At 39.2% G+C, this 26,591-nt stretch overlaps 1 protein-coding gene and 1 long non-coding RNA gene across 2 annotated transcripts in view; one reads left to right on the top strand and one right to left on the bottom strand.

Annotated features, from left to right (window-relative positions):
• Positions 1 to 26,591, top strand: part of LOC109269341 (uncharacterized) — a 78,390-nt gene that overhangs the window by 48,930 nt on the left and 2,869 nt on the right. The window contains exon 3 of the long non-coding RNA XR_002081032.2: positions 441 to 569. This is a non-coding gene — a long non-coding RNA (uncharacterized LOC109269341). The remainder of the gene's footprint in view (positions 1 to 440; positions 570 to 26,591) is intronic.
• Positions 10,783 to 26,591, bottom strand: part of KCNB2 (potassium voltage-gated channel subfamily B member 2) — a 382,584-nt gene continuing 366,775 nt past the window's right edge. The window contains exon 3 of the mRNA XM_019453266.2: positions 10,783 to 13,189. Within this exon, the coding sequence (XP_019308811.1) occupies positions 11,033 to 13,189 (2,157 nt within the window). The 3' untranslated portion in view covers positions 10,783 to 11,032. The remainder of the gene's footprint in view (positions 13,190 to 26,591) is intronic.

Below are 26,591 nucleotides of genomic sequence, written 5' to 3'. Positions count from 1 at the left end.
GCCATAAGGTTTCATACACTTACTTTGTAAATCTTCACAGAGTTGTCCTGAGTTTAACAGTAAGATTATAATTCTAACATTAAACATTGAATGAATGAATTTGGGAGTTAGACATAGTTGTTTTTTTACTAATATATGACTCTATTTAACCAAAAAAGCAATGGATGATGCAGGCTCTCCCTCCTGATCCTAAACACACTCATATTCACATGCACACATGTACAAATACATACAGCCTTCCCAAAAGTGAATCAACTTTTCAAAAAATATACACTGTGAACTTTAGTTTCCCCCCATTTAACTCAGCTGCAGGTTTGCGTTTTTCTATTAGCTTTTCTTTTTTTCTCTCTTCTCCCTCTCCCTTCTCTTCTTCTTCCTTCCTCTTCACTCCCACCTCCCAAGATGTGGCCTTTGAAAGTCTATATATGTTAATTTTGTAGATTTCCAACTTTAGTTTTTGGAGACCGAAGGAAAATGACGTTATCCTCTTGACTACTGGACAGCACTACATGGGTCACTCCTGAGGAATGTCTACCCTTGGACTAGTGAAAACAGCTAATGTAAGACAGGTAAGAATGCCCTACAATATCCTCCTTTTGTTTTGCACATAATAGTGGTGAAAGAAACCATTTAAGGCAGTTCTACAATGGCAATGGAAAATGATTTAAGCAACTAAATAGGAAAATTGGTAGCTATTTTTCTTTAGTTAGTAGGCAACACTTTTTAAACTGAATTATTCGACATATTTAGACTATGTAGATGTGATATAGAGATTTGTTTTACAAGCCTGAAAAGACAGTTAAAAAATACTACTTCAGTATTTATGGTAAAAAATGCACAGATGGAAATGATTCAGTGGGCCATTTTAACTAAAGGCATTACTGTACTGCCTCAGCCCTTTTTTGGGCTAGGTGTTGAGTAAGCAGTTTATAGTCACTTTTGTTCTGTGGCCTATGTACAGGACACTGTAACACAGTGTGTTGACATAATTAGATGAGACAATCACTCTGGCAGCTTTTAAATGCGGCAGACATGGACGGTCGACATCGAGCTTTTACATAAGCTATGTAGAGACCGGTAATAAATACATTTAGTGAGCTGGTCGGATGGCATAGTGCTTTACCTGAATACTATTTAAATAAGCTAGGATCTTTAGTTTTTGCGAGAACAGGTAGGAACACAGTATTCGTTAGGCTATAACTAAATAGTAAGACCTAAGCTGTCGTGCAATTCTGCTTTAGAACACGAATTATTTTTCTAAGCATCAGAAGTTGGTTGAAACCCCAAACTAAGGAATATATTATACTAAAGCTTTCATAAAATTACTAGGCAAAACAAAACCCCCATTAAAATAAAAATACGATTTTCAGTTTACCAGTGATGGATACTGGATATCTGAAGGTGAGATTTTAGTGTATCTTGGAAATTCCTTTGCAGATTCAGTGGAAGGTCTTCCCCAAGTCAGTCTGTCTCTAATTTTGGAGATAGCTGCACCCTCCGATTCCCTCTAATTTGCCTGGAGTCGTTGCACTTAGTGTAAAGACTTTGCAGCGGGCTGCATCATATATAGTCCCTGGTCATGACTCAGCTCTGAAGCTCCTTGTAGGAAATCTGGGTTCTACGTAAATTTTTTGTGACATGGCATTTTAAATAAAATGAAATAGAAAATGAACCTCCTCCTCTGTTACCTTTCTTCATCAGTAAAATTTTAACATTAACAAAAAGGCAAAACAAAAAGTCTCTGGTAAAACCTAATGATAATCTATCCTTTAGAATATGAAAACAAAATTTTTTAATAAAGAATTCTTTTTAACACTGAAAGCTTTTATTCTCATTTTATAGTTTATTCTGGCAAATAGTCAATTATGGTAAATCTAGAACCAAATTTGGTTATGAATTACTATATATATATATATATATATATATATGTTTACAAATATTTAAAGCATAAAGATGCAAGAGTATGTTGAATATTTACATGACTAAGTGTTTAATTTTTTGGTAATAAGGAGAGTAAAAGAATCTTCAGATAGATAAAGCTAAAGTCTTATAATTGTAGGAAGCTGATTTTTCTTTAGGAGAAATTGACATTTTTCTATTAAACATTAAAAATGTAAAGCTGTTAAGTAAAAAAAAGAATGCATTACCTAAGTTTTCATAGCATGTTATTTGTCCAAATAATGTCAATTTCTTTTTAAAGCCACACGAGGTGGAGATACATATATATATATATATATATATATATATATATATATGTGTGTGTGTGTGTGTGTGTACATATATGTATATATGTACACACACACACACACACACACACATATATATATATATATATATATATATATAAACAAGTAGGATACATATGTATGTAATTTAGCAAATAAAATATTCTCTATTTTAAGGTAACAGGGAGTGGAAATCTACATTTATACTCACACAAATTTTGAGTGAAAATCTATATACTCACACACATTTAAGATTTTGACTGTTTAGAAAGCCACAGAAAAATTTTAGAAGACTAAATAATTAGCACACAAATGCAAGTTGAATGATTTCTTTTGGAATAGTTTCAAAAAAGAAAACAAATACCTCCTGTCAGGTTTGTGGTAGGTGGTTAACTATATACTATCTAGTTTAATTTATAGTAGCCTTTTTTAAGAAACTCATAGTAAAATGGGAAATATTAATTTCAAATGACCACCTAAAGATACTTTTATACAAAGAACTTAAAAAGAAATCTTAATCCAAATCTGAATTATTTCTAATTGGAAGTACAGCAAAGTACATTATTTCAAGATGGCCTTTTCTTTACCCCTAATATCTTTTGCTGAAGTTCTATAAATTACTATTACAATTTTGGCCAAGAAGCATATAAAAACTACCGGAATAATATCCGTTTTTCCTGATTGAAATGTTTGTTACCATTGAAAAAAAAACAGGGTTATATTGGTATTTTCCTTTTTGGATACTGCCCTAAAAACAGACCCATTGATTGGTTGCATACAGAAATTTAGTGGAATGTGCATTTAGGATGATACCTGGTAACAAATCAGTGGGTTAGACATCACTTTTCTCATCAACCTAGTTATTTACCTTTGAAGTTCAAGAACTTACTAGAGGCTTTAAAAATGATTCTTTCGTTAATAGGGAGAGAAATATATAGTGTCATTGCTTTGTCGGTCAAACCGTATCATCACCCTGTGTCGACACTTCCGTTGTCCTTAGGCTTCTCTGACCACTGGAAAGCTTCCTGTTACTCTTTGCTATGGGCTTCAAGTTGCTATTGCTAATGGCTCAATTGGTCCTGCCCTTGACTTGATACCTGAAGTACCATAATCAGGCAGACCCTAGGGAAGGATTACTGGTGGGCACTACAGACAAGAGAGAAATTGAAAACCTGGATGAGCAGGATCTGAGTTTGATCAAAAGAATCTGTTTCCAAAACAGGATCGTGAAACTTGAGAAGAAAGTAGAAGGGAGTGAGGTCAAGTCCCTTCTATAAATGGTTTCCATTGTAACCCCGGGCACAGTAGGTGATGTTAATAAGTTGTCCAGTAACTTCCCATTTGAACACGTTTTTCCACTTACCCTCACTTCTTCAAACAAAACAAAGCAAGCAAGCAAACACTCAAGCAACCATATAAAACAGAAAAGCTTTCGGATTGAAAACAAGGTGCTAAGAGCAAGATATAGTCATTACACAGTCAAATGAAAGATTATTAAAAATGCTTCAGTGTGCTAATGGTACCTTATGTTTGCTTATAAACCTTTTCTCTACACTCACTGTTGAATTTTTAATGGTTTAATATAATACCTCTTTAAAATTGCATAAATTTGAAATGTGGCTATTGTACGACAAACCTGAATGTGTTGTAAATTATAGGTTTTCTTTTTTTTCCTTTCTTTGGTCTTGAACTAAATAGGAAAATTCTGCCAAGTCTTTTTTTTAATTGGGGGTGGAGGGACAGAGAGAGAGAGAGAGAGAGAGAGAGAGAGAATCCCAAGCAGGCTCCACGCTGTCAGCTCGATCGCACTACCCTGAGATCATGACCAGAGCCAAAATCAATAAGTCGGACGCTTAACCTAATGAGCCCCAGTACGTATTACTTGCTATATATGTGTTTTCTTTCTAAAAATCCTCCTGACTTCAATTTAACATTATGATGTATTTGCAGGTTAAAATCAGCCTAACCCATATGCTATAAATAAGAATGTTAGAAGCCTCTGTTTGGTTTAAAGATGGCAGAAATCTGGCTGTAACAGAATTTCTGGCCAGCACCCACAGATGTCTCTTGGGAGTTTAGAAACCATCTATTTTTTTCACCAGGGTAAATTCAGGGGCAGTTTGGGTTCTATTCGTAATCTTCAGACAGTGGAAAATGGAGACTGTGGGCTTTGGAGTTAATCAACCCAGTGGCTTTGTCTTCACAGGTTCATGATTCTTAAAGAAAAAAAAAAAAAAACAATCACTCTTTCACATTCTCTCTAGCTTCCCACTCATAGTGGAAAGTTCAAAGTAGCATTTACTGTGCAGCCAGAGTCCACACTGGGGCTCTGCTAAATATTGAGCGAAACTTGTGATTCTATTTTGATTTGAAGGCGGCAGGTAGAAATATTCTGAAAGCGCTTTGCAGAAAGTAGCAACAGTTTTATCAGATATTTTGGAATAAGAAAAACTGAGAAATGACCACTGAAAAACAGGTCTCCAAAAATGTCTAGGATGTAGTTTTGATTTTGGCTATATGCATATGTAATGGAAGTTGTAAAATGATAGAAAATTTTCTTTCAAATTCTCATTACCATTTCTTTTCTAGGCAAATAGAGAATTCCACTTTCTCTCAGATTGACCACTAGGAGGTGCTCAACATGAAGAATAAAAAGCAGAGGGCAGCCCATGACCTCTTTTCTGAATTTGTGTGTTTGCCTCTGGACTCTTTTCACTATTCTGTCTGTTTCCCTGAATCTCAATTTTGAAAGTAGATTTTTATTGGTTGGTATGCCACCTAAAAATATTTTTAGGTTAAGATGAAACAAAAATAACTAAAAGAAGAACGATTTAGGCATATCGTTTGCCAGCACTGCCCATAGTGGATGGGAGATAAACTACTTGCTCAGATCGGCATTACGTTTTCATCAGATCAGCAGGTTGTGATGGCTTCTGGCACAGCATATAGGCTAAGATTTTTAAAAAGTCAAATGAAACAGTTATGTGAGTATAAAAATGATTTTCAACATCATTTTTGCTAGAATAGTGTTTCCTTTGGTGGAAGAAGGCAATATCTACATTGAAATACACCGTCACTAGATTTCAGACAGCTAGCTCTAATTTTAAGCATGTATGTTTAGAAAGTGTATGTGGTGGTCATTCAGATTCTAGATTGGGGAATGAAATCATTTGATTCTGAGGGAACATAAAAATAGATTATAGGAATTTTCAGACTATAAACTGAAACATACTATTTCCAGCCCTCCCTGTGGAATTGGATTTCGCTTGGGAATATAATCTTTTTAAATAGAAATCTCTAGTAGACTGTAAAATTGAGGGATAAACTGTGCATAAATTAATTTCTGGCACATGGTAGAGCATAAATGTTAGTTGAATTAAATATTTTATCACAGCAATCTGGAAGTATCTGTTAAATCATAAGAAACAAATTCTTCAGGACACAGATTAAAATTGGAATTATGGTCTCAATTGTGAATTTCATGTCAATAGTAAGTCTAAATTTTATGAAAGTACATACATGTACCTAATATAAATTTCTATGCTTAAAAAACCTCTTTAATTTACTCACACACTTCTTTACCTTTCTTCCTTTTTTTGGTACTTGTATCCTTTGCTGACCTTGGGCTGTCTTATTACTAAGAGAATCTCCCCCACTTCCCTTTATATGTGTATTTATAGATTAAAACCTTTTGAGACTTAATAATGAAGAGATTATGCATTAATGGTAATGGTAAATAGGACTTATGCAATTAACTCAGGCTGTTTTTAAAAAAGGCAAGTAGAAGAAACGATTATTGAAACCAATAGCATTATAAGGCAGGGTGGCATTCTATTATAGTAAGAACTAACTTCAATAATATAGAACCATGGTTTTAGAGTTGGGGCCTTTCCTCTTTCCTAGCAGGGCAGGGACTTTGAATGCATCCACTTTTTACTTGGATATTGTAGAATCTTCTTTTTCTTTTTTTTTTTCTTAGTTCTGTTTGGGTGAGGACAATTACAATGGAAAGATACCCAATGTATTTTCAAATTTACATGGACCTCGTGAATAAATCCTTTGAGTCAAGCTATATAATTGAATTTTAAATATCCTGCATTTAGAAACCTAGAGGGCTAAACAGAGAATAGTGATACATTGCTAAAATGTTGCCTATAGTTAATGGGAATTAAGAAAAACCTTTAAAATGGTTTGTTTTTAACCTCATAACCATCATCAAACTATTAAAATATAAAATGTGTTATAGACTTTTCACTGGTATTAAATCTTGCTCTAGTTATTAGTGTTAGACCATTATTAGCTATTTTGACAAGCAATATATCCGATTAAAAATTATTTTTCTATTAGATAATACGGATAGCAACCTCACTCAATCAGGTTAACAATTTGTCTCACGTGTAATTTAAATTGTGATTCAAAGATAATTATGTATCAGATTTACATTCATACCATCTTGTCTGTTTCTTAGGAAAACAGTTTGTTGGAAAAGTATTTCACTTGTTCTGGTCATATGCTTCCCTGGTTTGATAATTGAGTGATTTTTTTTTCCATGTTCAGAAAGAGACATTTTTCAGTGACCCAAATGATCCTCAGCCTGGTTGTAAATGAGGCCAGGCAGTTAGCTCCGTGAAGTTAAGGGTTGTACTCTACCACCAAGCACAGTACCTTCTATGGAATACGGGGGTGCTCACCTAGTATTCATGGGTGTAATACCTAGTATTTAGTAATATCGGGGTGCTCACCTAGTATCTGCCGAATGAACGAACAATGAAATAACAAATTCAAGTAGACAAAATATTTGAACTTAGGCTAGAAGCAGTTCTAAAATTCTACTTATTTTGTTTCAGAAAATCAAGTGGCTTCCTTGAGCCCTCTGCCTAATAAGTATGTCATGTTACCTCATGAGCTATGGATTCTTTTCTTTAACCCAGGCGTGTGGCTCTTAAGATGAGAATTCTAAATTTGTCAAACATGTGCTAAAGACGGTCAATATCATTTATCTCTAGTCATTACCATTTGGCATGAGCCACTGCTGCTTTAAGCAAACTGCAGGACTATAAATGCACTTCTAGGTTTTTTTCGTTTTTGTTTTTTTTTGTTTTTACATAATTTCAGATATTAATAGGAAAAACCGTAATGAAACATACTATCATATGTTGGAATGCTGGACTTGATGCCAGACGACATGGATGAGGCCACGTTCTACTATTCACCAGTGACCTGTGTCAACGTGAGCAAAATGCATAACTTCTCTGGTCCTTTATTGATAAATGATAGCTAATTCAGAAAGCTGTCGTGAGGATTAAGTTCAACAAGAAATTAACTAGAAGGTACTCTACATATATAAGGCGTTTTTTTTTTTTTTGATATTCAAATTCCAAGTGAAAATAGTTGAATTGTTGGCTTTCCCCAGCTTGTGTCTACATGAGAGTGAGACTGTTTTGACAAGAAATTAATGGGAACAGACATTTGGCATAAATCCTCCTTGTAACCAGATCTAGTCATATCAGGATAATGTTTGATCTGAATGCTGGCTTCAAAGCAGTTGGTTTTGCCAGAGTGGAGAAATTTCTAGTGGAAATATTTAGAGACCATTTAGGTCAACCCCAGGGACTCACTCAATTATGTCACTCTTGTATTTGCGATCCAACCCGAGACATTTATCCATGTTCCCATTTCTATACTTTTATGATTGATCTCAGTTTTTGAGCTAAGATGATCTTGTGGCAATTTTCACTGGTTGTTAAGATAGCTAGAAGAATCAAGTTAACCATTCTTGAGATTGTGTTCTTTTTTCATTCATTCAAATAGTCTCTACTCACTGAAGTTTGTCCTTGGTCACTGAGCTAGCTACCAATGAGGACACTTTCCTAGCAGCAGAAACTTCCCAGGGGCCTCAAGGAGCCAATCTATGTCCTTGTCATCCATGCAGTGCTTCTTAAGCTAGGGATATATTTTCCAGGGGGGTACAAAAGAGGTATATGAAGTTATAAGAGTATCAGTTTTACTAGTTGATAAGCAATATAAAACATCATTTCGTTTATATTGAAACATATGGAGTAAAATGCAGCATTTACATGAATTTTTAATGTAAAAATAAGACTTTGAAAGAATTCTGTGCTTGGTATATTTGCAGACCATCTCAGGCATACACACGTTCATTCTCTGCGTCAGGTGCAGTTCTTTGAAAAGGTTTAGCAAGTGCTGCAGAAGTGCATTCTGGGATCCCTTAGTTCCCAAACTGCCTCCCTATGAAACAACAAAGTCAGGTTTTTGTTTTGTTTTGTTTTTGTTTTTTTAGAGGAGCATTTTTTTCTTTCCTAGCTGAAGACTTTTAGGCTCAGAAGGGCTAAGAAGAAGTGAAGGCCAAGCTTTCCATAAGATGTTCTTGAAAACTCTTTGAAACTAAAAAAAATATTAAAGGGAAAAAACTTTTTAGGGAAAATGCTTCCAGGGTGCAATGTTTAGGATTCCTTATCTAGGCAAGATTTCTAACATTAAGCATTCTGGAGCAAGGTTCTCAGTAGAAAGCCTAATGGACACATGAAAGTGGGCATTTGTGAACCATCAGGGTAGTAAGACAAATCCACCTGTGCATACAGATAAATTAAAAAAAATTTAGTTCAATAACAGACATTAAAAAATAATTCATGAGACTATGTAAAGAAAATGCTTTTCATAACTTATTTGCTCTTCTAACAGCAGACGTAACTGACTTAAAAAACTCTAGGTAGAAAATTCAAACACTCTAGATTTACAAAAACAGATCAACATTTTGCTTTAGACACTGAAATAAGTATGAATAATGTAAATATCAATAGTTAATGACCACAAACCCGACAGGTTGTGTTTTGAGACAAACATGAAAACCTTAAGAAATTCTAAGCACAGTGAAAAAGAAATATTTAAAATTGTTTTTTAGCAGTAGGGATGCTTGGATGTCAACTAAGCATCTAACTTGTTTTCTTATCTGAGATATAATGACCAGATTCTGCTAATAAATGTTACTCCTTAAAGCCTGATGATCTAAACATGTGGGTTGTCTTTTCCAGTGTTTTTATCATAATTTGAAAAACAGAATAAAATTTAGCATTTTTTTTTCTTTAAATAAAAGTTGTGCTTTAAATTTGGTCCAGAATTTTCCCAACTCTTTCCATGAACCACACACACACATACATACACACGCACACACACAATGCACACACATACATACAAAATGCATTATGCTGAGGCAAAACTTGGACGTTCCTGAGAAACCAAAGAATCATATTAATTTGGAGTCTTCAGGGAGCTTAGAAATAGTTTTGTCTGGGTTTCATTGGCATAAAACTGAGACTTAGAGGTTTACAAGGCTTGTCCAGCATCACACATCTGGTAGTTGCAGATCTGGAATCAGAGCCTTAGTTTCCTGCGAAGCAAAATGCATTCAAACGACCTGGGTTCTTAGTACAGACTTCACCAGCAGGGTAACCACCAGCAAGTGTTTTAAGTCCTCTGGATTTCAGTGTTTTCAGTGGAAAATGCTGGAAGTGGCTTTCAATAACGGTGATCCTGATGATGCTTGGGGACGTTGGAAACGTGAGGGTGTTTCCAGTTGCTGCACTTACTGGCAGGTGCTATGGCACCTGGAGCCCTCCCCAGGTGGCAGCCGTCCCTCTCTCCACTGGGAAATACTGGGTGACCTGTTGCCAGGCCAGGGCTCTTTTTATGGTAACTCATTTCTGAACCCAGCTATCTATGAGAGGGGTGGCAGTCTCACTTAAATAGCTTTGCTTTTAGTTCATCAAAAATCACGTTTGGAATTCCCATTTTGGCATAGCTGCATTCTATCTTTAGTTCTTTAGACAGAACAGTTGATGTTGGATACAAGTGGAAAATACAATCATCTTTAGATGGCCAACATACAACTGAAAAAAAAAAAAAAAGAAAAAGAAAGTGATTTCCAAATGTGGAGTGACGTTAAAAAAAAAAAAGTTTAGTTGTATAGCCTTTGAAATATTTTCAGGTTTTTAGGCTGTGGCAGGATATATAATTGGCAAAATTTCAAGCTTAAATTTCAAATTTGTTGATATCTGGTCATTAAATCTTGCCTATTTTCATGATTTATAAATAGAACCACAAATGCCACGAGTAAGCAGAAGCACAAAAGAAAAATGCACCCTATGAATTATGTCACAATAAAAATACTGTATTCCTTTAAACAAATGTACTTATAAGAGCTTTATGACCCAAAGCAAGATATGTGAGATGGTTTAAGAAGAGGTTGCAATTTCGCAACAAGAAGTCTGTACAGCCCCTCGGGGCAGTAGCTGTGAAGGAAGTACCTGTGTCTCAGAAACTTGTTTCCATATGTTCTTGACAATTTTGCATCCCAGGTCCCATTATTTACAAAGTTAGGCATTTTGCAAGCTCAAAGCACCTTGATCCTCATAATTATGAATACATGCAGTGACATTTCATCCTTTCATGTGCAAATTCTAAAATTCATTGTAACAGAAAAGCAAAAAGTTGAAAATCTGTCTACAATTTGAAATGAAAGGATCAAAAATGTCAGACATTGCAGAATACTGGTTCCTAATAGAGCTCTCTTTATTTGTTCACCGTTCCTCAGTCATTTTGTGTTTGTTACAAAATGCAGTCTTGACTCTTTATTTAAACAGTACTTAAACTAAACTGTTCATGCCATGCAAAAATAACATTTTATGCACTTTTTTGGGGGGGGGCTTCCCATTTTTTTAGTTCACAGGCATTATTACCTCATTTTTAAGAAACAAGTTTTTTTTTTTTTTTATTGCTTTTGTAACTAGTCACATGCTGGTTTCACGTGTGGGACAATAACCTGTGTCTCCTGGGTTGGAATGAATTTCTGGGGCAAACAAGTGGTTTTCCATCTTGCACCCTTCTTGACTATTGTCCTTTTTTACTTCAGCCACAGCATGGTAAATGTCTTGCCTACAGTTGTGACTTGTGTCCTGGGGGGAGGAAGAGCCCACACAGGCCTCTTCTCTTAAAGGGTCTCTTCCATCACTAGGTTTATCTGCACAGCAGTTTGGGCTGGGGTCGGCCTGCATGTCCCGTCTTGGCCCCTGGAGCTCTAAGAAGTCATCGTCTTCGCCAGTGTCTATTTCCGTGAAGCTCCTCCTCTCTCTCGACGAGAAAGGAAAGAGTTTCTGCTTGGGAAACCGAGGGGTCAGCCCTTTGGAAGGTCCCTGACAATGTGCCGAAACCTCGGTGCCCAGCAAGGGTCTGTCTCCCTGGGAGGGGGTCTCTTCTAAGAGGATGGTGCTGATGAGCTGCGGGGTGGTGAGGGAAAAGTCAGCCGCGGTGACGGGCAGTGGCCTGGCAGTGCTGGGCGGGGTCTGTGGGGCACTGCCTCTGTTTTCCTTAAAGTTCACTTTGAGGGATCTGGCTTTTAGCGGGTTGCTGCCTTTCAGCGAACTCTTAGGGCTCTCGGAGGTACTGTCAGACTGCAAAGGGCCGTGGAGCCCGCTTTGGGAAGCGCTGGCATCCAGGCTCACAGTTATGTCGACTGGAGCATATTCCAGGGTGGCATCCCTGGCCACAGGCCCTTTCTCTCTGGTTAGTGTGAGAAATGGGGGCCCCCTGGCTCTTTGGTGCTCTTCTGTCCCTGTGAGGTCGGGCGGGAACTTCATCTGCAAGTGAGAGGCGGACAGTGGCGGCAGGGGCGACCTCTCCGTCTCTGTGAAGTCGGTGGCACAGCTAGTGAAGCTGTCTATGCTGGAGGTGCTCTTCATGTCCACAATGACCTCGGTCTGTGCCACAGCCAGCTGCTCCTGCGGGCAGACCACTTCTTCCATTTCTATCTCTTCTTCGTACCCAGACGGCCTCTCGGGCTGTTCTTGGCAGTCTGGGTTCGGGTGAGAGTGAGGCTGGGTCTTGGTGATTTCGTTGTACAGCATCTCCAGTTTCTGGGCACTCAGATGCTGGGGGCTGGAGGAAGAAGTGTTGTTCAGCTGCTCGTGGGAGTCTTTCTGGCTAACCTCCTGGTACTTATTCTCGAAAGATTTGTTGGAGCTTGTTTCCGACAGAGCTTTCCTGGCCCACTTCCACCGGCTTGGAGAGAGGTGATTATCATCAGCCGAGTCCTTCGTGTTGGCCGACTCTCCTGCCTTCTCCACGGCCACGTCTATCAGTTCCATGCTTCGGGCAAAGGCATCTTTTAAGTTCATAGAAACGATGCTGCCATTCCTCTTGGCCCGCTCAAGAGCCTCTCTCCTTTTAATCGCCTTCTCCTGGCGTTTTTGCTCCTTGTAAAATTCAGAAAAATTGTTCACGATGATTGGGATGGGAAGGGCAATAACCAGGACCCCGGCAATACAGCAGAGGCCTCCCACGATTTTCCCCAATAATGTCTTCGGGTAAATGTCACCATAGCCTACGGTGGTCATGGTGATGGTGGCCCACCAAAACGATGCCGGGATACTGGTGAACTTGGTAGCATCTTCATCTTTCTCAGCAAAAAACACCAGGCTGGAAAATATCATTATCCCCATGGCCAAAAATAATATCAACAAGCCCAATTCGTTGTAACTCCGTCTGAGGGTGAACCCCAGAGACTGCAGGCCTGTGGAATGTCTGGCGAGTTTCAGGATTCTGAGAATGCGCATGATCCGGAAGATCTGAACCACGCGCCTCACGTTCTGGAACTGCAGCACACTCTTGTTGGACTCCGTGAGGAAGATGGTGACATAATATGGCAAGATGGCCAGCAAATCAATGACATTTAGTGGGCCTTTAAAGAACTTCCACTTATTTGGTGAGGACAGGAAGCGTAAAAGGTACTCCATGGTAAACCAAGCAATACACACAGCCTCCACGTGTGCTAATTGGGGGTTGTCGTTGGGTTGTCCAAATTCATCCATTTCCTGCAGCTCTGGAAGAGTGTTGAGAGACAGAGCAATGGTGGAGAGTACGATGAACAGGATAGACACGATGGCCAAGATCTGGAAAAGAGAAGGAAGTCCAAGTTAGCAAATCCTCTTAGTTGCTTAGGCAGCTGGGAGACATATGGGTTCCCCGTTCTCTAAATGATCTGGATTGCTCAAAGATATTGCAAGAAGGGAATTTTACAACCTAAAATTCCCTAACCAATGCAAACACTTTCACTTTTTATGAGTTCATCTCACTTAGGAGCCCAACACAGCAAACATTTAAATTCTAGGGCCTAAGAAATTTGAAAAAAGTCCATTCCCTCGCCCCTGCCATTGCTCCGAGGCACACCTGTGTCAGTAACCACCCTCTGGAATCGCTTTGGGGAGCAATCTCTCCTCTCTTAGTTGTCGGTTATTTTTCTCTCTCAACCACCCGGTTTGTGTTTCTTTAAGTGAAATTGCCTGAGAAGCACAATAGGCTAGACAGAATTTGTGGTTTCTAGAAGCTTTGGTCTACAACTAAAACCACGAATGCAGACCTACACATGGAGAGATACTATGGCACTCAGTACAACAATGCTTCTCGTACAACAGATACCATTTATGCGGTAAGCACTGATGGCAGAACCAAGTCAGTACAGCCTTCATCCTGGGAGGTGCGGACTTCTGGCCAGCATCGTGTGGGAAAGGAAGATTAGAGCTAGCTTAATTTAGTCAAGGAAAATCTCATAAATTTTAAAATGAAAGACAGCAGTCATAGAATGAAAATCTCATAAATTTTAGAATGAAAGACAGCAGTAGAATGAAGACAGCAGTCATAGCTGTTACATGGTGGTTGTGAAAATTGCATGACACACAAATATTGCTAAACAAATGAAAGGTACCCATATTATTAGAGGCTGAAATGAATAGGGGAACTTGGTAGCATCTTTCTGGGAAGACAAAGGCCAAGAACAGGTATGTGGGAAATTGTGGAACCATGCACAATAGAGGCGGCCCAAGTAGGGACTTCTTTACTGTAAGCTGGTGTTCTAGATTTATAAGGACGAGAATGAAGACGAAAGTTTGAGAGCAACAGGAGGAAGCACTTTTTTGGTTTGTAAAGATGGTGTGTCTGGGACACACAATTCTTGGTGATGTAGGAAGCCTCTCTCACCTAGATTAGGTCTGGCTTGCTTGGTTTCATCTGACTTTTGTCAATGGTCTTGGGAGCTGTCATTGGTCTCAGTTACTATGTGCAGCTCCAAGAAAAATATCCTGACAGTGACCATTTAATTTAAAGATTCAGCATCAAGTAAATATTTCAAAGGACGATGATTAAGCAGCTTGAGACCCTACAGCGCAGTAAACCTGAGATCATGAAAAAATTAGTTTGTCTCTGACATCAGGACTTCTAAACAAGAGTCTTCTCTTGTTCATCTTTCTCCCTCCATTTTCTTCTCTTTATCCTTGTCAGTTTCTCTACTTCTGGGTTACTCTCCTTACCCATTCTCCTTTTATGCCTCCTTTATACCTTTCATTGTTTTTTTGTTCCTGTTCTTCCAGCTTCCATCTTTCTCCTCAAATCTCTCTCAAGTAAAACCACAGTATAACATATGTAAGAGTGTGTTACAGATATTGAATAAAGATGTATGTTTCCTTAACTTAAAGAACAGTATTTTACTCTTAGTGTTTTAAATCTTTTTCTTAAACAAAACTAAAGTACTTTTGACTTGAGTATCCTTCAGAATTTCCTTTAAAAATGTGGATCAATGAATCGCAGTAGAAAAAAGGTTCTATTCATCCTATTCTAAGAGATTGTGGAGGCTAAAGTTAGACATCCTCCTAGAAGGTTTAGATAAACCCATGGATAATGGGTTCAGAGGGTTTATTAAGGGCAAGTTGGGAATGCTCACCTCAAATTTCCACCCACAGAGGCCAATGGCGGGGCGGCACTAACAAAATTCTGTCACTACAAGATTCCTTAGGGAGCACTGGCCAGGTCCCATCCATTCTTATGCTCTTACCATAAGTAACCAGTCCCTCTGTATTTTCTAGGCGGTCACACTGTTGTTTAGTAAGTGTATTATATTAAGTGGGCATTTTAAGTACTGGGGTTGCTGCCATCATTCTTACATTAATCCATATTCTAGGTTTTCTATATCTTATCTGTTCACCTGCCCATTTTGGATGCATCTTACTAATGACTGTCACTTCAAAGATCAAGGAGAAGAGTAGAATTACAAATGAAGCCATTCCATTATCTTCCAACCTTTTGGACAAAGGGCAAAATTGGATGGTCCAGGGTGGACCTTCAGTTTTCCTTGGCTCCACAATCACATTTTGACTGTAATTAATTTGACTTCAGTAGCTAACTTGGGGAACTAATGAAACACTGTAGAGTCCTAATACAGTCTATAGGCCAGATGATGGCAACTTAACAAACTAGGCTGCCCTTTATACCTGTAAATTCAGCACATGCCCAACGTGATTTGGAGTACATTCTTGAAGGAAAAGAATGACTAAAAATACCAAACACTCAAGCTCTTAGCAACCCCATATTCATATTAAAGAAACCATAGGTACTGAAGCGCATTATTTTCTGTCTCATGTTCAAATTTAATCTGTCAAAATCCATTTGCTCTCAGTTTAGAGAAATGGTTATTTTAAATATCTTGTGAAGCTTGGAGTTCTCCCAGAAAGACGGCGCTTTAGATAAATTATTCAATATATACCAAAGATGATGTGTGGTGCAATAAGCCAAATGAGAGCTTATTGTTTTATTGTAGCGTTTAAACAAAATAAATATAATAAATGTGGCATTTTGGTCTAAGCTACAGGATACACTTCTAAACATGGATATTTTTTAGTATAGCAAACCCTTATGGCACTTAGGCATTACTTCTTTTATCCTAACCACGCACAAGTTAGATGTTGAACTCCTGTGGCCTCTAACAACTGGACTCGAGAGCTGGCTGTGTATCTCAGCTCTAGCAAGCAGACTTAGGTCTGCACATGGCAAATGAAGGGGAAATGCAGAAATTCCAAACAATTATCTGTGCGATATTGGCCGCACAGATAATTGCGGAGATAATTGGAGATATGGACTAGGTCATCTCCATGGTCCCTTTCTTTCTAAAAATTTTTTTTAAATGTTTATTTATTTTTGACACAGAGAGAGAGGAGACAGAGCACGATCAGGAGAGGAGCAGAGAGAGAGGGAGACACAGAACCTGAAGCAGGCTCCAGGCTCCGAGCTGTCAGCACTGAGCCCGGTGCGGGGCTCAAACCCACAAACTGCGAGATCATGAGCTGAGCCAAAGCCGGACGCTCAACCGACTGAGCCACCCAGGCGCCCCTCCACAGTCCCCTCCACCTCTTACGTGTGATGATTCTCTTTCTAAACCACCACCTTTTGCTAATTCCAGTCATGTGTGCCATCTATACCAAGGACAAATCGCAACTGATCCTATCATTTGGTTGAATGGCCAAAATATACTTTTGTTGCTTAAGAAATAAAAAGTCAGATGAGAAGACTTTGAAAACTATTGCCCTGTTCTGTTCTAAGCATTTGGTTACTGGGAATAGACAGTCTTTCTGGAAAAAACTTTTCTTTCATTTTGAATCACCTGGAAAATGACGTTAATTCTTCACATAAACACAGAAATTCAGAGGATCACATGGAGTTAAGATTAGGGCCCCTGACACTTGCATTAATAGGTACCAAAAACTGGTTGCATTGATATCAGTGAGAGGAAGTAAGGCAGTTGGGAGACTTGCCTCAATTGCACCAACTTGTTGATGTGATATCCTTTGAAGGGATATAATGGTGTTACTGGGTGTTTTGTGGTGGAAAGAACACAAGACAGGGAATTAAAACACATGCCTCTACCTCTGTGGGCCACTTGGACAAGCCGGCTGCCTCTCTGAGCTTCAGGTCCCTTATCCGTAAAATGAGGTGAACCACACTTGTCTTGTCTGCCTCCCAGGGTCGGTAAGGATCAAACTAGATAATGCACACGAAGCAACCTATAAAATGTAAAGTCGGATAAGTGCAAGGAATGCTGGACGTGTGTCTGGACACAGTCTTTGGCCAGCATCAAGAGGAAATGAAATATACTTGGACTGTTTACCCCCCATTTAGATACAATTTCATATCTGCTTTAAATTCACTGATGTCCAACAGTCCACAAAAGCACATGGAAACGTCTGTGCTTTGCACTGAAGGTCAGTGTGGGTATATTCTCTCTCTCTCTCCCCTCTTCCCTACCCTCTCCTTCCTTCCTTCATGAATATAAACTGGAAGGTGAAACTGAGTTTCAAGGCCTGAACTACATAGCATACAGGCTTTCTCTTCCTAGCGGGATAGAACACATTTAAAAACAAAACTTATCAGAAATAGAAAACAATATGGGGAATGTGATGATAAGAATTTTTAGGAGAGGGGCACCTGGGTGGCTCAGTCAGTTAAGCGTCTGACTTCGGCTCAGGTCATGATCTCATGGCTTGTGTGTTCGACCCCCGCATCGGGCTCTGTGCTGACAGCTCAGAGCCTGCAGCCTGCTTTGGATTCTGTATCTCTGGCTCTCCCTATCCCTCCCCTGCTTGCACTCTCTCAAAAATAAACAAACATTAAAAAAAAAAAAAAAGAAGAACTCTTTTTAAAAAAAAGGATTTTCTGAACCAGCTTATTTAAATTGACAGGAAGGAAAAATCCTGTGACAAACATTAGGAGCATAAATAATTTTCTACTTTCAGAAAAAGGACAAAGCATGAACACATAAGCCAAAGTTTAAACCATTTGTCAAGGGAAGAGACTAGAAGTTGGTTAGAATATCATGATTTCACCCACTGATCTACTTTAAAAAAAAATTTTTTTTTGATGTTCATTTATTCATTGAGAGAGACAGAGCGAGCGAGCACATGAGCAGGGGAGGGATAGAGAGAGGGGGACACAGAATCTGAAGCAGGCTCCAGGCTCTGAGCTGTCAGCACAGAGCCTAACACGGGGCTCGAACTCATGAGCAGTGAGATCATGACCTGAGTCGAAGTCGGACGCTTAACTGACTGCTACCCATGTGCCCCTTTTTTATTTTATTAAAATTTTTTTAATGTTTATTCATTGAGAGAGAGAGAGAGAGAGAGAGCGAGCAGATATCCTATTTCTAAAGACACTATCAACCATAGCAAACCAGAAAGTAAATCCTTTGGTTTTAAGAAAAACAAACCAGAAAGTAAATCCTTTGGAAGAACCATCTAAATTTGCAGTTCTAGCTTCTCATATTCGTAGAATACCTGGTGCTGTCCTCTACACTGGTGGTCCTCAGTTGACTACTAGCTCTTTCTTCTCCAGAATGTTCCCTTGGCTCTCCCAGGACAAAAGGGAATCTGTGCTTAAGTACCCTCTGCTGATCTGCACATGCTAGCATGAAGCCCTTATGTGCTAACTGATGTGAGCATGACACATGCAAAGCAGCCGCATCACTGAAAAGTTCAGTTGCCTGTCTGTTATTTTGGCCCTGTGGGTAACAGGAACCCAGGAATTCAATCCTCCGCCACCTCCATTCGTGTGCTGTTCACTGAGGGTTTGAAAAGACTTAGTCATCCATGCTCAAACTGAGGTCAGCAGTCAGCCTGTATAATGTCTTTCATTTGGGGAAGGGTGTGAGAAACATTCTAGTTCCACATACTATCGAATTCTTCTTTCAATTTTTTTATTCTCACGTACAAAACCAATTCTTTGAGAGAAGAGTTTTTGGTTATTTTCTGACTGAAGACACTGTTTTAATAGTTTCTTAGTATCTCCGGGAATAAGCTTTGTTTCACTACTCATGATGATATGTTTCTGTATTTTAAAAGGTTAGATTTTAGGAAGCAAGTGATTGGGTAGAAGGCTGGTGAAGGAAACTTGAATTTTATTCACAGTAACTCTGCAGAGAAAGGAGCAACAGAAAGATGGAGATACCTTTCATCTTACACACACTCCAACAGTTGGGTAATTTCTTTTTAGGTCATTCCTTCTTGCAAGTCTTCAGGAGCCAGAGAGTGAAAATGGAGACTGGCCAAGCTTGGCTGGGCACAAACTTCCTGCCCCTCCCAACCCCTCAAGGGCAGCGAGCATCGCTCTCCGGTTTTGTAGACTGCTTCGCCTCCCCTCCTTCCCCAAGAAAGCACAACACAAATGCTTAGATTCTTCCATTTAGTCTGTGAATGAATGATGGATTTGGGGGGAGGGACACAAGAAGAGAATGAGTGGAGTTTATCCTCGGAACAGATTTCATTTAACTTGATACTAGGCTGTAAAAACAAATCATAGAACACTCAAGTTAGAGGAGAATTTGGAAATATTCCATTTCTCATTGTATAGAGGAAGAAATGAAGATTCAGGGAGCCTCATAAGTTCCTGCGAAGTGGAGAGGGGGTGGTGACAATATAGGGCTTAGTGTTGAAAGGTTAGAGTTTGAAACCTATTCTGATATACTTTACTGGTTTTGTGACCATGCGCACTATGATTAGCTTTTCTGGGACTTCGTATTCCCATGTAGAAAATGTGGAAAATAAATACTTGTTTCACTTAGCTACACAGTATTGTTTTGAGGACCTTGATGGTTAATTTTATGGGTCAACTTGTCTAGTCTGTGGTATCTGGTTGTTTGGTCAAACACCAGTCTAGAAGTTGTGGTGAAGGTTTTTTAGATTTTTAGTTTTTTAGATCACATGTTTTTAGATGTGATTAACATTTAAATGAGCAGACTCTGAATAAAGCAGGTTACCCTCCACAATGTGGATAGGCCTCATCCAATCAGTTAAAGGTCTTAAGGATGAAGACAGGTTTCCCAAAGAAGAAGCAATTTGATCTTAAGACTGCAACACAGAAATCCTGCCTAAGTCTGCCTGGCCTGCTCTGTGGATTTCAGACTCAAGGCTACAACATCAACTCTTACCTGAATTTCTAGACTGCTGTCTTGCCGTATGGATTTCAAAGTTGCTGGTCCTCACAGTTGTGTTAGTTACTTCCTTAATCTCTCTCTCTCTCATATATATATATATATATATATATATATATATATATATATATATATATATAGTTGACTCTTGGATAGCACAGTTTGAACTGCATCAGTCTACTTACATGCAGATTTTTTTTTTCATACAGTGCAGGACAATAAGTGTATTTTCTCTTCCTTATGATTTTCTTAATAACATTTTTCTTTTCTCTAGCTTATATATTGTAAGAATACAATATATAATAAATATAACATACAAAATATATACATGTTAATTGACTGTTTATGTTACTGGTAAGGCTCCAGGTCAACAATAGGCTGTTAGTTAAGAATTGGGGAGCCAAAAGTAATATATGGATTTTTACCTGTGTAGGGGTTCGGTGCCCCTAACCCCTATGTTGTTCAAGGATCAGCTGCATACATAATCTCTCTCATAATCTCTTTCTCACATCTCTAATATCTATCTATCTATCTATCTATCTATCTATCTATCCATTCTCTATCTCTATGTCTATATATACATAATGTATTAGCATTTATTTTAAACTTATTTTACCACTGGGGCACTGACTACCGCACCATGGCTGGTCCCTGCTGTTTGCAAGACAGAGTCTGGAAAATTCCTGGCTACCACTCTGTGTGTCTACTATATACCTCTATATCTACATATATAGTTTCTCTCTCTCTCTCCACACATTATCTATCTATTTGTCTATCTATCTATCTATCATCTATTGAATCTATCCATATATTATATGCTTCCTGGGTACATCATCCCCTTCATCACATTGTCCTCCATCTGTCCTTCCAGAAGTCCTCCCTTGGCACTCCACATTACAGTGGCCTCTCCTGAATGCTTATGGCATTGATTTCCTGGGTTTACCAGATACACAGAAGGTATAGAGGACACATCTTGCAGTTACTTGGACTCACATGGTCTCCCTTGGCAGCCTTGCTTGTACTCAGAGAGGTGCCTCCCAGGAGGACTGCCAGACTTAGGAAACAGAAAACAGGATGCTGTTATATTTGAATCAAACTTTCGTATGCGAATACCTATACTAAGAAAAATTTGTGGGGCGGCTGGGTGGCTCAGTTGGTTAAACATCTGACTTTGGCTCAGGTCATGATCTCATGGTTCGTAAGTTAGAGCCTTGCATCAGGCTCTGCACTATGAGTACAGAGCCTGCTTGGGACTCTTTCTCTCTCTTTCTCTCTCTCTGTCCCTCCCCAACTCATGCTTTTTCTCTCTCTCAAAAAAAAAAAAAACCTACAAAAATTTTTTTATATGAAATTTACGAGGCATTCTGTATTTGCTCTGGCAATCTTACTTCTTTGGTATGTTAATCCATTGCTTGAGGCTTGCCTGATCAGATTTTCTTGCTCCCGGAAGTCTGAAGTTTGAACTGAGAGCTTAGGAGGTGCTGGGATAGAGTCACATTAACAGCAGTGCTCCAGAAGGAGGAGTGACAAATTTAAATCGTGGGGAGTCTCTTGGGACAGTGCTTGGGATAGTACTTTCTTAAATAATCATTTGACAATTTCATAGGAGATATTTTTGTTTCTCAGGCCAAAATTTTAGAATTCTGGAAGGCACTAACTCCCTATTTGTCATAAAATTTCTTACAGTGCCTACCACAGAACACCCAGAAGAATAAAACAGGTTCTTAGTCATGTTCCATTGCTTCCATGTGGCCCAACGTCAACCTAAAAGCTTTAACCAGCAATAGCATTTTTTTAACAATAGAAATTCATATTATACATAGATCACTTTATGATAACAGACCAGCTTTACAAGTTCAGCAACATAATCTTTTTATAGGTTTAAGTTATACTTTTTATTAATCCTTTCTTTTCTCATCATGTTGAGCAGACTTTTTTCTTTTTTTAATCTTATTCTTCAAGAAGCCTGCTTTTGACTATATATTAGCTTTGGGCTTCACCTTCACAGAAGGATACGTTTTATTAAAGAAAAGTGCTGTATTTATTCTGTGTCACATTTTTTGCTGAGTATGATTTGGAATCTGCAGTTCATTCAACCAGTAAAGGAAGTGATGGTTCCATGTACGGATCCAGGGTAGATTCAGGTTTATGCAATAAAACGTTAAGCCACAGAGAAGAATTAATAATGGAGGTTATCCATTAAAAAACATTCACAAGAAAGACAAATATCATATGACCTCACTTATATGTGGAATCTGAAACAAAAGCAGAACCAAAAAAAAAAAACAAAACAAAAAAAAAAAACAAGTACAGAGAACAGACTGATGGTTTGCCAGAGGTGAAGAAATGGGTGAAGGGAGTCAAAACATACAAACTTCCAGTTAGAAAATAAGTCATAGGAATGTGGTGTGTGGCATGGTGACTATAGTTAATGATACTATGTGGCATATGTGAGAGTTGCTAAGGGAATAAATCTTATAAATTCTCATCACAAGGAATTTTTTTCTAACTAAGTATGTGACGGATATTACCTAGACCCACCGTGGTGATCATTTCACAGTGTATAGAAATATCGAATCATTATGTTTGACACCTGAAACGAACGGAATGTTATAGGCCAATTACACTTTAACTTCAAAAATACATACACATGCATGCGCACAAACACTCATATGTACATACTTACATATAAATATGTGTACACACACATCAGTGTAATCAAAAGTCAAGCATCACAGAAAAGAAGTAAAAAACTTTATAAAGGTGTAAACTTAAGAATGCTGTACGTTCGATTTGCAATGTTTATTTACAAATGTAATTTGTTAAAATACAAATTTATTTGTTAATTTGTTAAAATAATAAAAAATTATTTATTATTGGGGCACCTGGGTGGCTCAGTCGGTGAAGTGACTGACTTCGGCTCAGGTCATGATCTCGCGGTTGGTGGGTTTGAGTCCCACACTGGGCTCTGTGCTGACAGCTCAGAACCTGGAGCCTGCTTTGGATTCTGTGTCTCTGTCTCTCTCTGTCCCTCCCCCGCTCATGCTCCCTCTCTCTCTCTCTCTCAAAAATGAATAAACTTAAAAAAACTTTATTATTGTTATGTCATATAAAAACACATCTTAGAGATGTCCAGACTAGAACAAAATAAATGGAAATAAGCCTCCCTCCATTTTTCCTTATCAACTTTCTAGTTCTTTGAAAAAAATAATTCATGTAATCCTGAAGGAGAAAAAACAGATTTTGAATACTTAGCATGTTCTGGACACTAGAGTATTTACAGTTGTATCCAAATTCTAGAACATTCTTCCTTTTCCTGTTGGAAGAATGTTTCCTTTGCTCTAAGGACAATTCTAACTTATAAATCTGCTCTTTGAGAGGGAGGACTTCAAGGATGAATTGAAGTTGCCAATGTAGAAAAGGGAATAAAGGGCATTATGGGGCGAGAGGACTAGGTGGGCAAAGGCTTTGAAGCCCAAGACATATGGTTTGCTCAGAAAATTCCAAGTAACTTTGTATGGGTAGGGATATCTACAAGGAGGCATGGCATGAAGGAATCCATGGTGATTCCAGGGCTGCTACATGTAAGGGTGTAGGCTGTGCACTAGTCAACGCAACGCCAGAGGGTATCAATAAAGAGACCGTGTGAGTGACGCCTCCATCATTTGTGCAGTGTGCTACTTTCACAACTTTCCCATAACCCTGATTTCAGGAACTGAGTAGTATGGTATGACTGGATGCAGGTGGAGATACACAGATGAGTGGGGCTGCGTGCTTCTCAGAAGTCAGACAATGGACAAATTCTGAAAGGCACTGACTGCACTGATGAAGAGTTTGGTGGGCCTCCTCCAAAGGCCAGTTTTCCTCCAAGTGTGGCCCCCAGACCAGCAGCATGGGCATCATGTGGTAACTTGTTGGGACTGCAAATTCTCAGGCCCCGCTCCATAGTACTGAATCAGAAACTGGGGAGAGGCCCAGAAATCTATGTTTTAACAAGTCCTCCAGGTGATTCTGGTGCTTGCTAAAGCTTGAGGGCACTGCGGGAAGGAGTAAAAACAAAAAAAACAAAACAAAACAAAAGCTAAGCAAGGACCGGCATGCTCAGATTTGCACTGTAGAAAGATCACTAATTACAGTGTGTAGTAGGGCTGATTGGAGGAGGAGAGCAACTGAAAACAAGAGAAGTTTCTACTGCAGTGGCAGGAGGAAAGGGGTTCAAGAAGGAAGTATGTTACTACGTTTATAGGATGGAATCTCGACCTCACTTGCTGCAAAGATGACTAGTCCAGGAACCCCGCCCCCGGCACCGTGTTTACCACGAAGTTTACCAGGAAGACAGCAGCTCTGACCTATCTCCATGAGTATCTCATGCTGGTAGAAAACCCAGAGTGATCCTTGACTTAAATCAGCACTTTCTTTGAAAACAGTATTTCTTCAAATCAAAAAATTCTAATAAGCACTTCAGCGTTTGGAACAGAACTAGAAAAATCTCTTAGAGTTAAACAACAGTTTATTGGTACATGAAAACATTATGAGACACACACTGTTGTTTGCCAGAGCTATTTTCTTTTATAAAATTTTACCTTACGTGTACATTCTGACATCACACAGGGCAAAGACTAGTGGGGGAACCCATTTATATCAGCTGTTCCCTGAAAGCACGCTCATTTGTTGAATTATTTCTCAACCACTCCAACTTCTAGTTTCTCCAAGGAAGTCTTCTAAATTTCCCGAATTAAAGCACCATTGAAACCTGGCTTTGTTCCTTGGCCACCTCGTTGGCCTCATCAGTTCATCCATCATCATGGACAGAGAAATGCAAGGGTTTATTTCCACCATTATCCCCGTATCTAAAGACTGTGTCCCAGCAGTTTCAAAGAAAAGAAAAAGCCATAATGCAGTCATTATTTTTCCCTTTAATGAATCTCTGCAGTAAAGCTCTTCTGAAAAATACTTTGGGGTCAACATCATTGAGACCACATTACAGGATGCCAGAAGCCAGAAGATGTGTGAGGGCCACACTCTGCCAAAGGAACTGTTGGATGAGAGCCAGTCAGGCTGTGCCTGCAGCAAACTTGCGTGATTCACTTTACAGCTGATCCTGGGGGCAGGCTGCTGTGCGGTCCAGGGTCCGAAAGGAGGAGCAGCTTCTCTTGCACAATGATGGGTGTTTTTCAGGCCAGGAAGCAGAGCATATCCCAAAGAAGGGCCTTTATTTGAATCCTGTTTGGCTTGTTTTGACAGCACTGATCAGGGAATGATGGGAATGGGCTCAAGCACGTCTGTACTTATTAGAAACTAAGGTGGTGTTTATTGGGCAGAGGGATCCTGCTTTTTATATCTGTCTGGTGTGGTCATTTTCTACAATCCCTTAGATACATTCTGTTATCTGTACAGAGTCGCTCCTGTATTCTCTGTCGGGAGGCTAAAAGGCCTTGTCGGAAGGTGGTCCTTGAGCCAGCAGGATGACCTGGGAGCTTACTGGAAGTGCAGAATCTTAGATCCCATCACAGGCCCACTGAATCCAAATCTGTTTTCATGAGGGGTTCATGTGCACATTTAAATTTGAGCAGCTCTGACCTAAGGCACAAAACCATGCCATTAAAAAAATCAGCTTCAGAGGCTCTTCTACAGATTTTTAAAGTGGATCTCAGTTCTGGAAACCAGGGTGGTCTGTGAGGCCCTGTGGACTTTTCAACACTGTTCAGAGGTTCAGAGGGATGGGCAGGTGTAGTTACTAGAAAAAAAGTCTTACAGGTGATGCTGATGTGGCTTCCAATTCCTCCCTGACCTCCTGTCTAGCCTGCAATTGACAGCCATTGCTTTAAACACTTTCACATAATAAAATTCAGCTTGACCGTAGTAAGAATGCTGGGTTAGGAGTCAGAGAACTTGACCTTCTCTCTGGGTCTGCATTAGTAAATTAACCGCATGACCTGAGTCAAGACGGGAGCCACTGTTTCTCCTTGTGCAGCCTGGGGGTTTCTCATGACAATTTCATCTACATTATTGGGTTGTAGTGATGATGACATTATATAGTGCATGTGAGAATGTTCCGGAGGTCATATAATTCCATTGAAATGCTAATATTTTTACGCTAACCAAATACATTTTTTTCCTATGGACTACAGAGTTTGGGACAGAATTATTAGCTAGTATATAGTGTTAGAGGTAGAACAATTTTATTCTTACAACTTCCTGTTTGAAGTTGGCACACTCTTCCCCATAAAGTTGCTATTGAGCTAATTTCTTTGGATGTTGCTGCCTAATTTCAGTAAGTTTGGTAGAGATAAATGTCTGGTCCTTTTGGAAAGTTAGCATACTGGCTTGAATAGTGCTCTCCTGGGGTGCCTGAGTGGCTCAGTCGGTTGAGCATCTGACTCTTGGTTTCGGCTCAGGTCATGATCTCGCAGCTTTGTGGGTTTCAGCCTCGCATTGGGCTCTGTGCTGGCAGTGTGGGGGCCTGCTCAGGATTCCCTTTCTCTGCCCCTCCCCCACTTGCACTGTTTCTCTCTCCAAATAAATAAATAAATAAACTTAAAAAAAAA

Source organism: Panthera pardus, unplaced genomic scaffold (genome assembly GCF_024362965.1).
Source record: "Panthera pardus isolate Hobbes unplaced genomic scaffold, ASM2436296v1 HiC_scaffold_7, whole genome shotgun sequence".
Taxonomy (NCBI): domain Eukaryota; kingdom Metazoa; phylum Chordata; class Mammalia; order Carnivora; family Felidae; genus Panthera; species Panthera pardus.
This window is presented reverse-complemented; position numbering and strand designations above follow the sequence as displayed.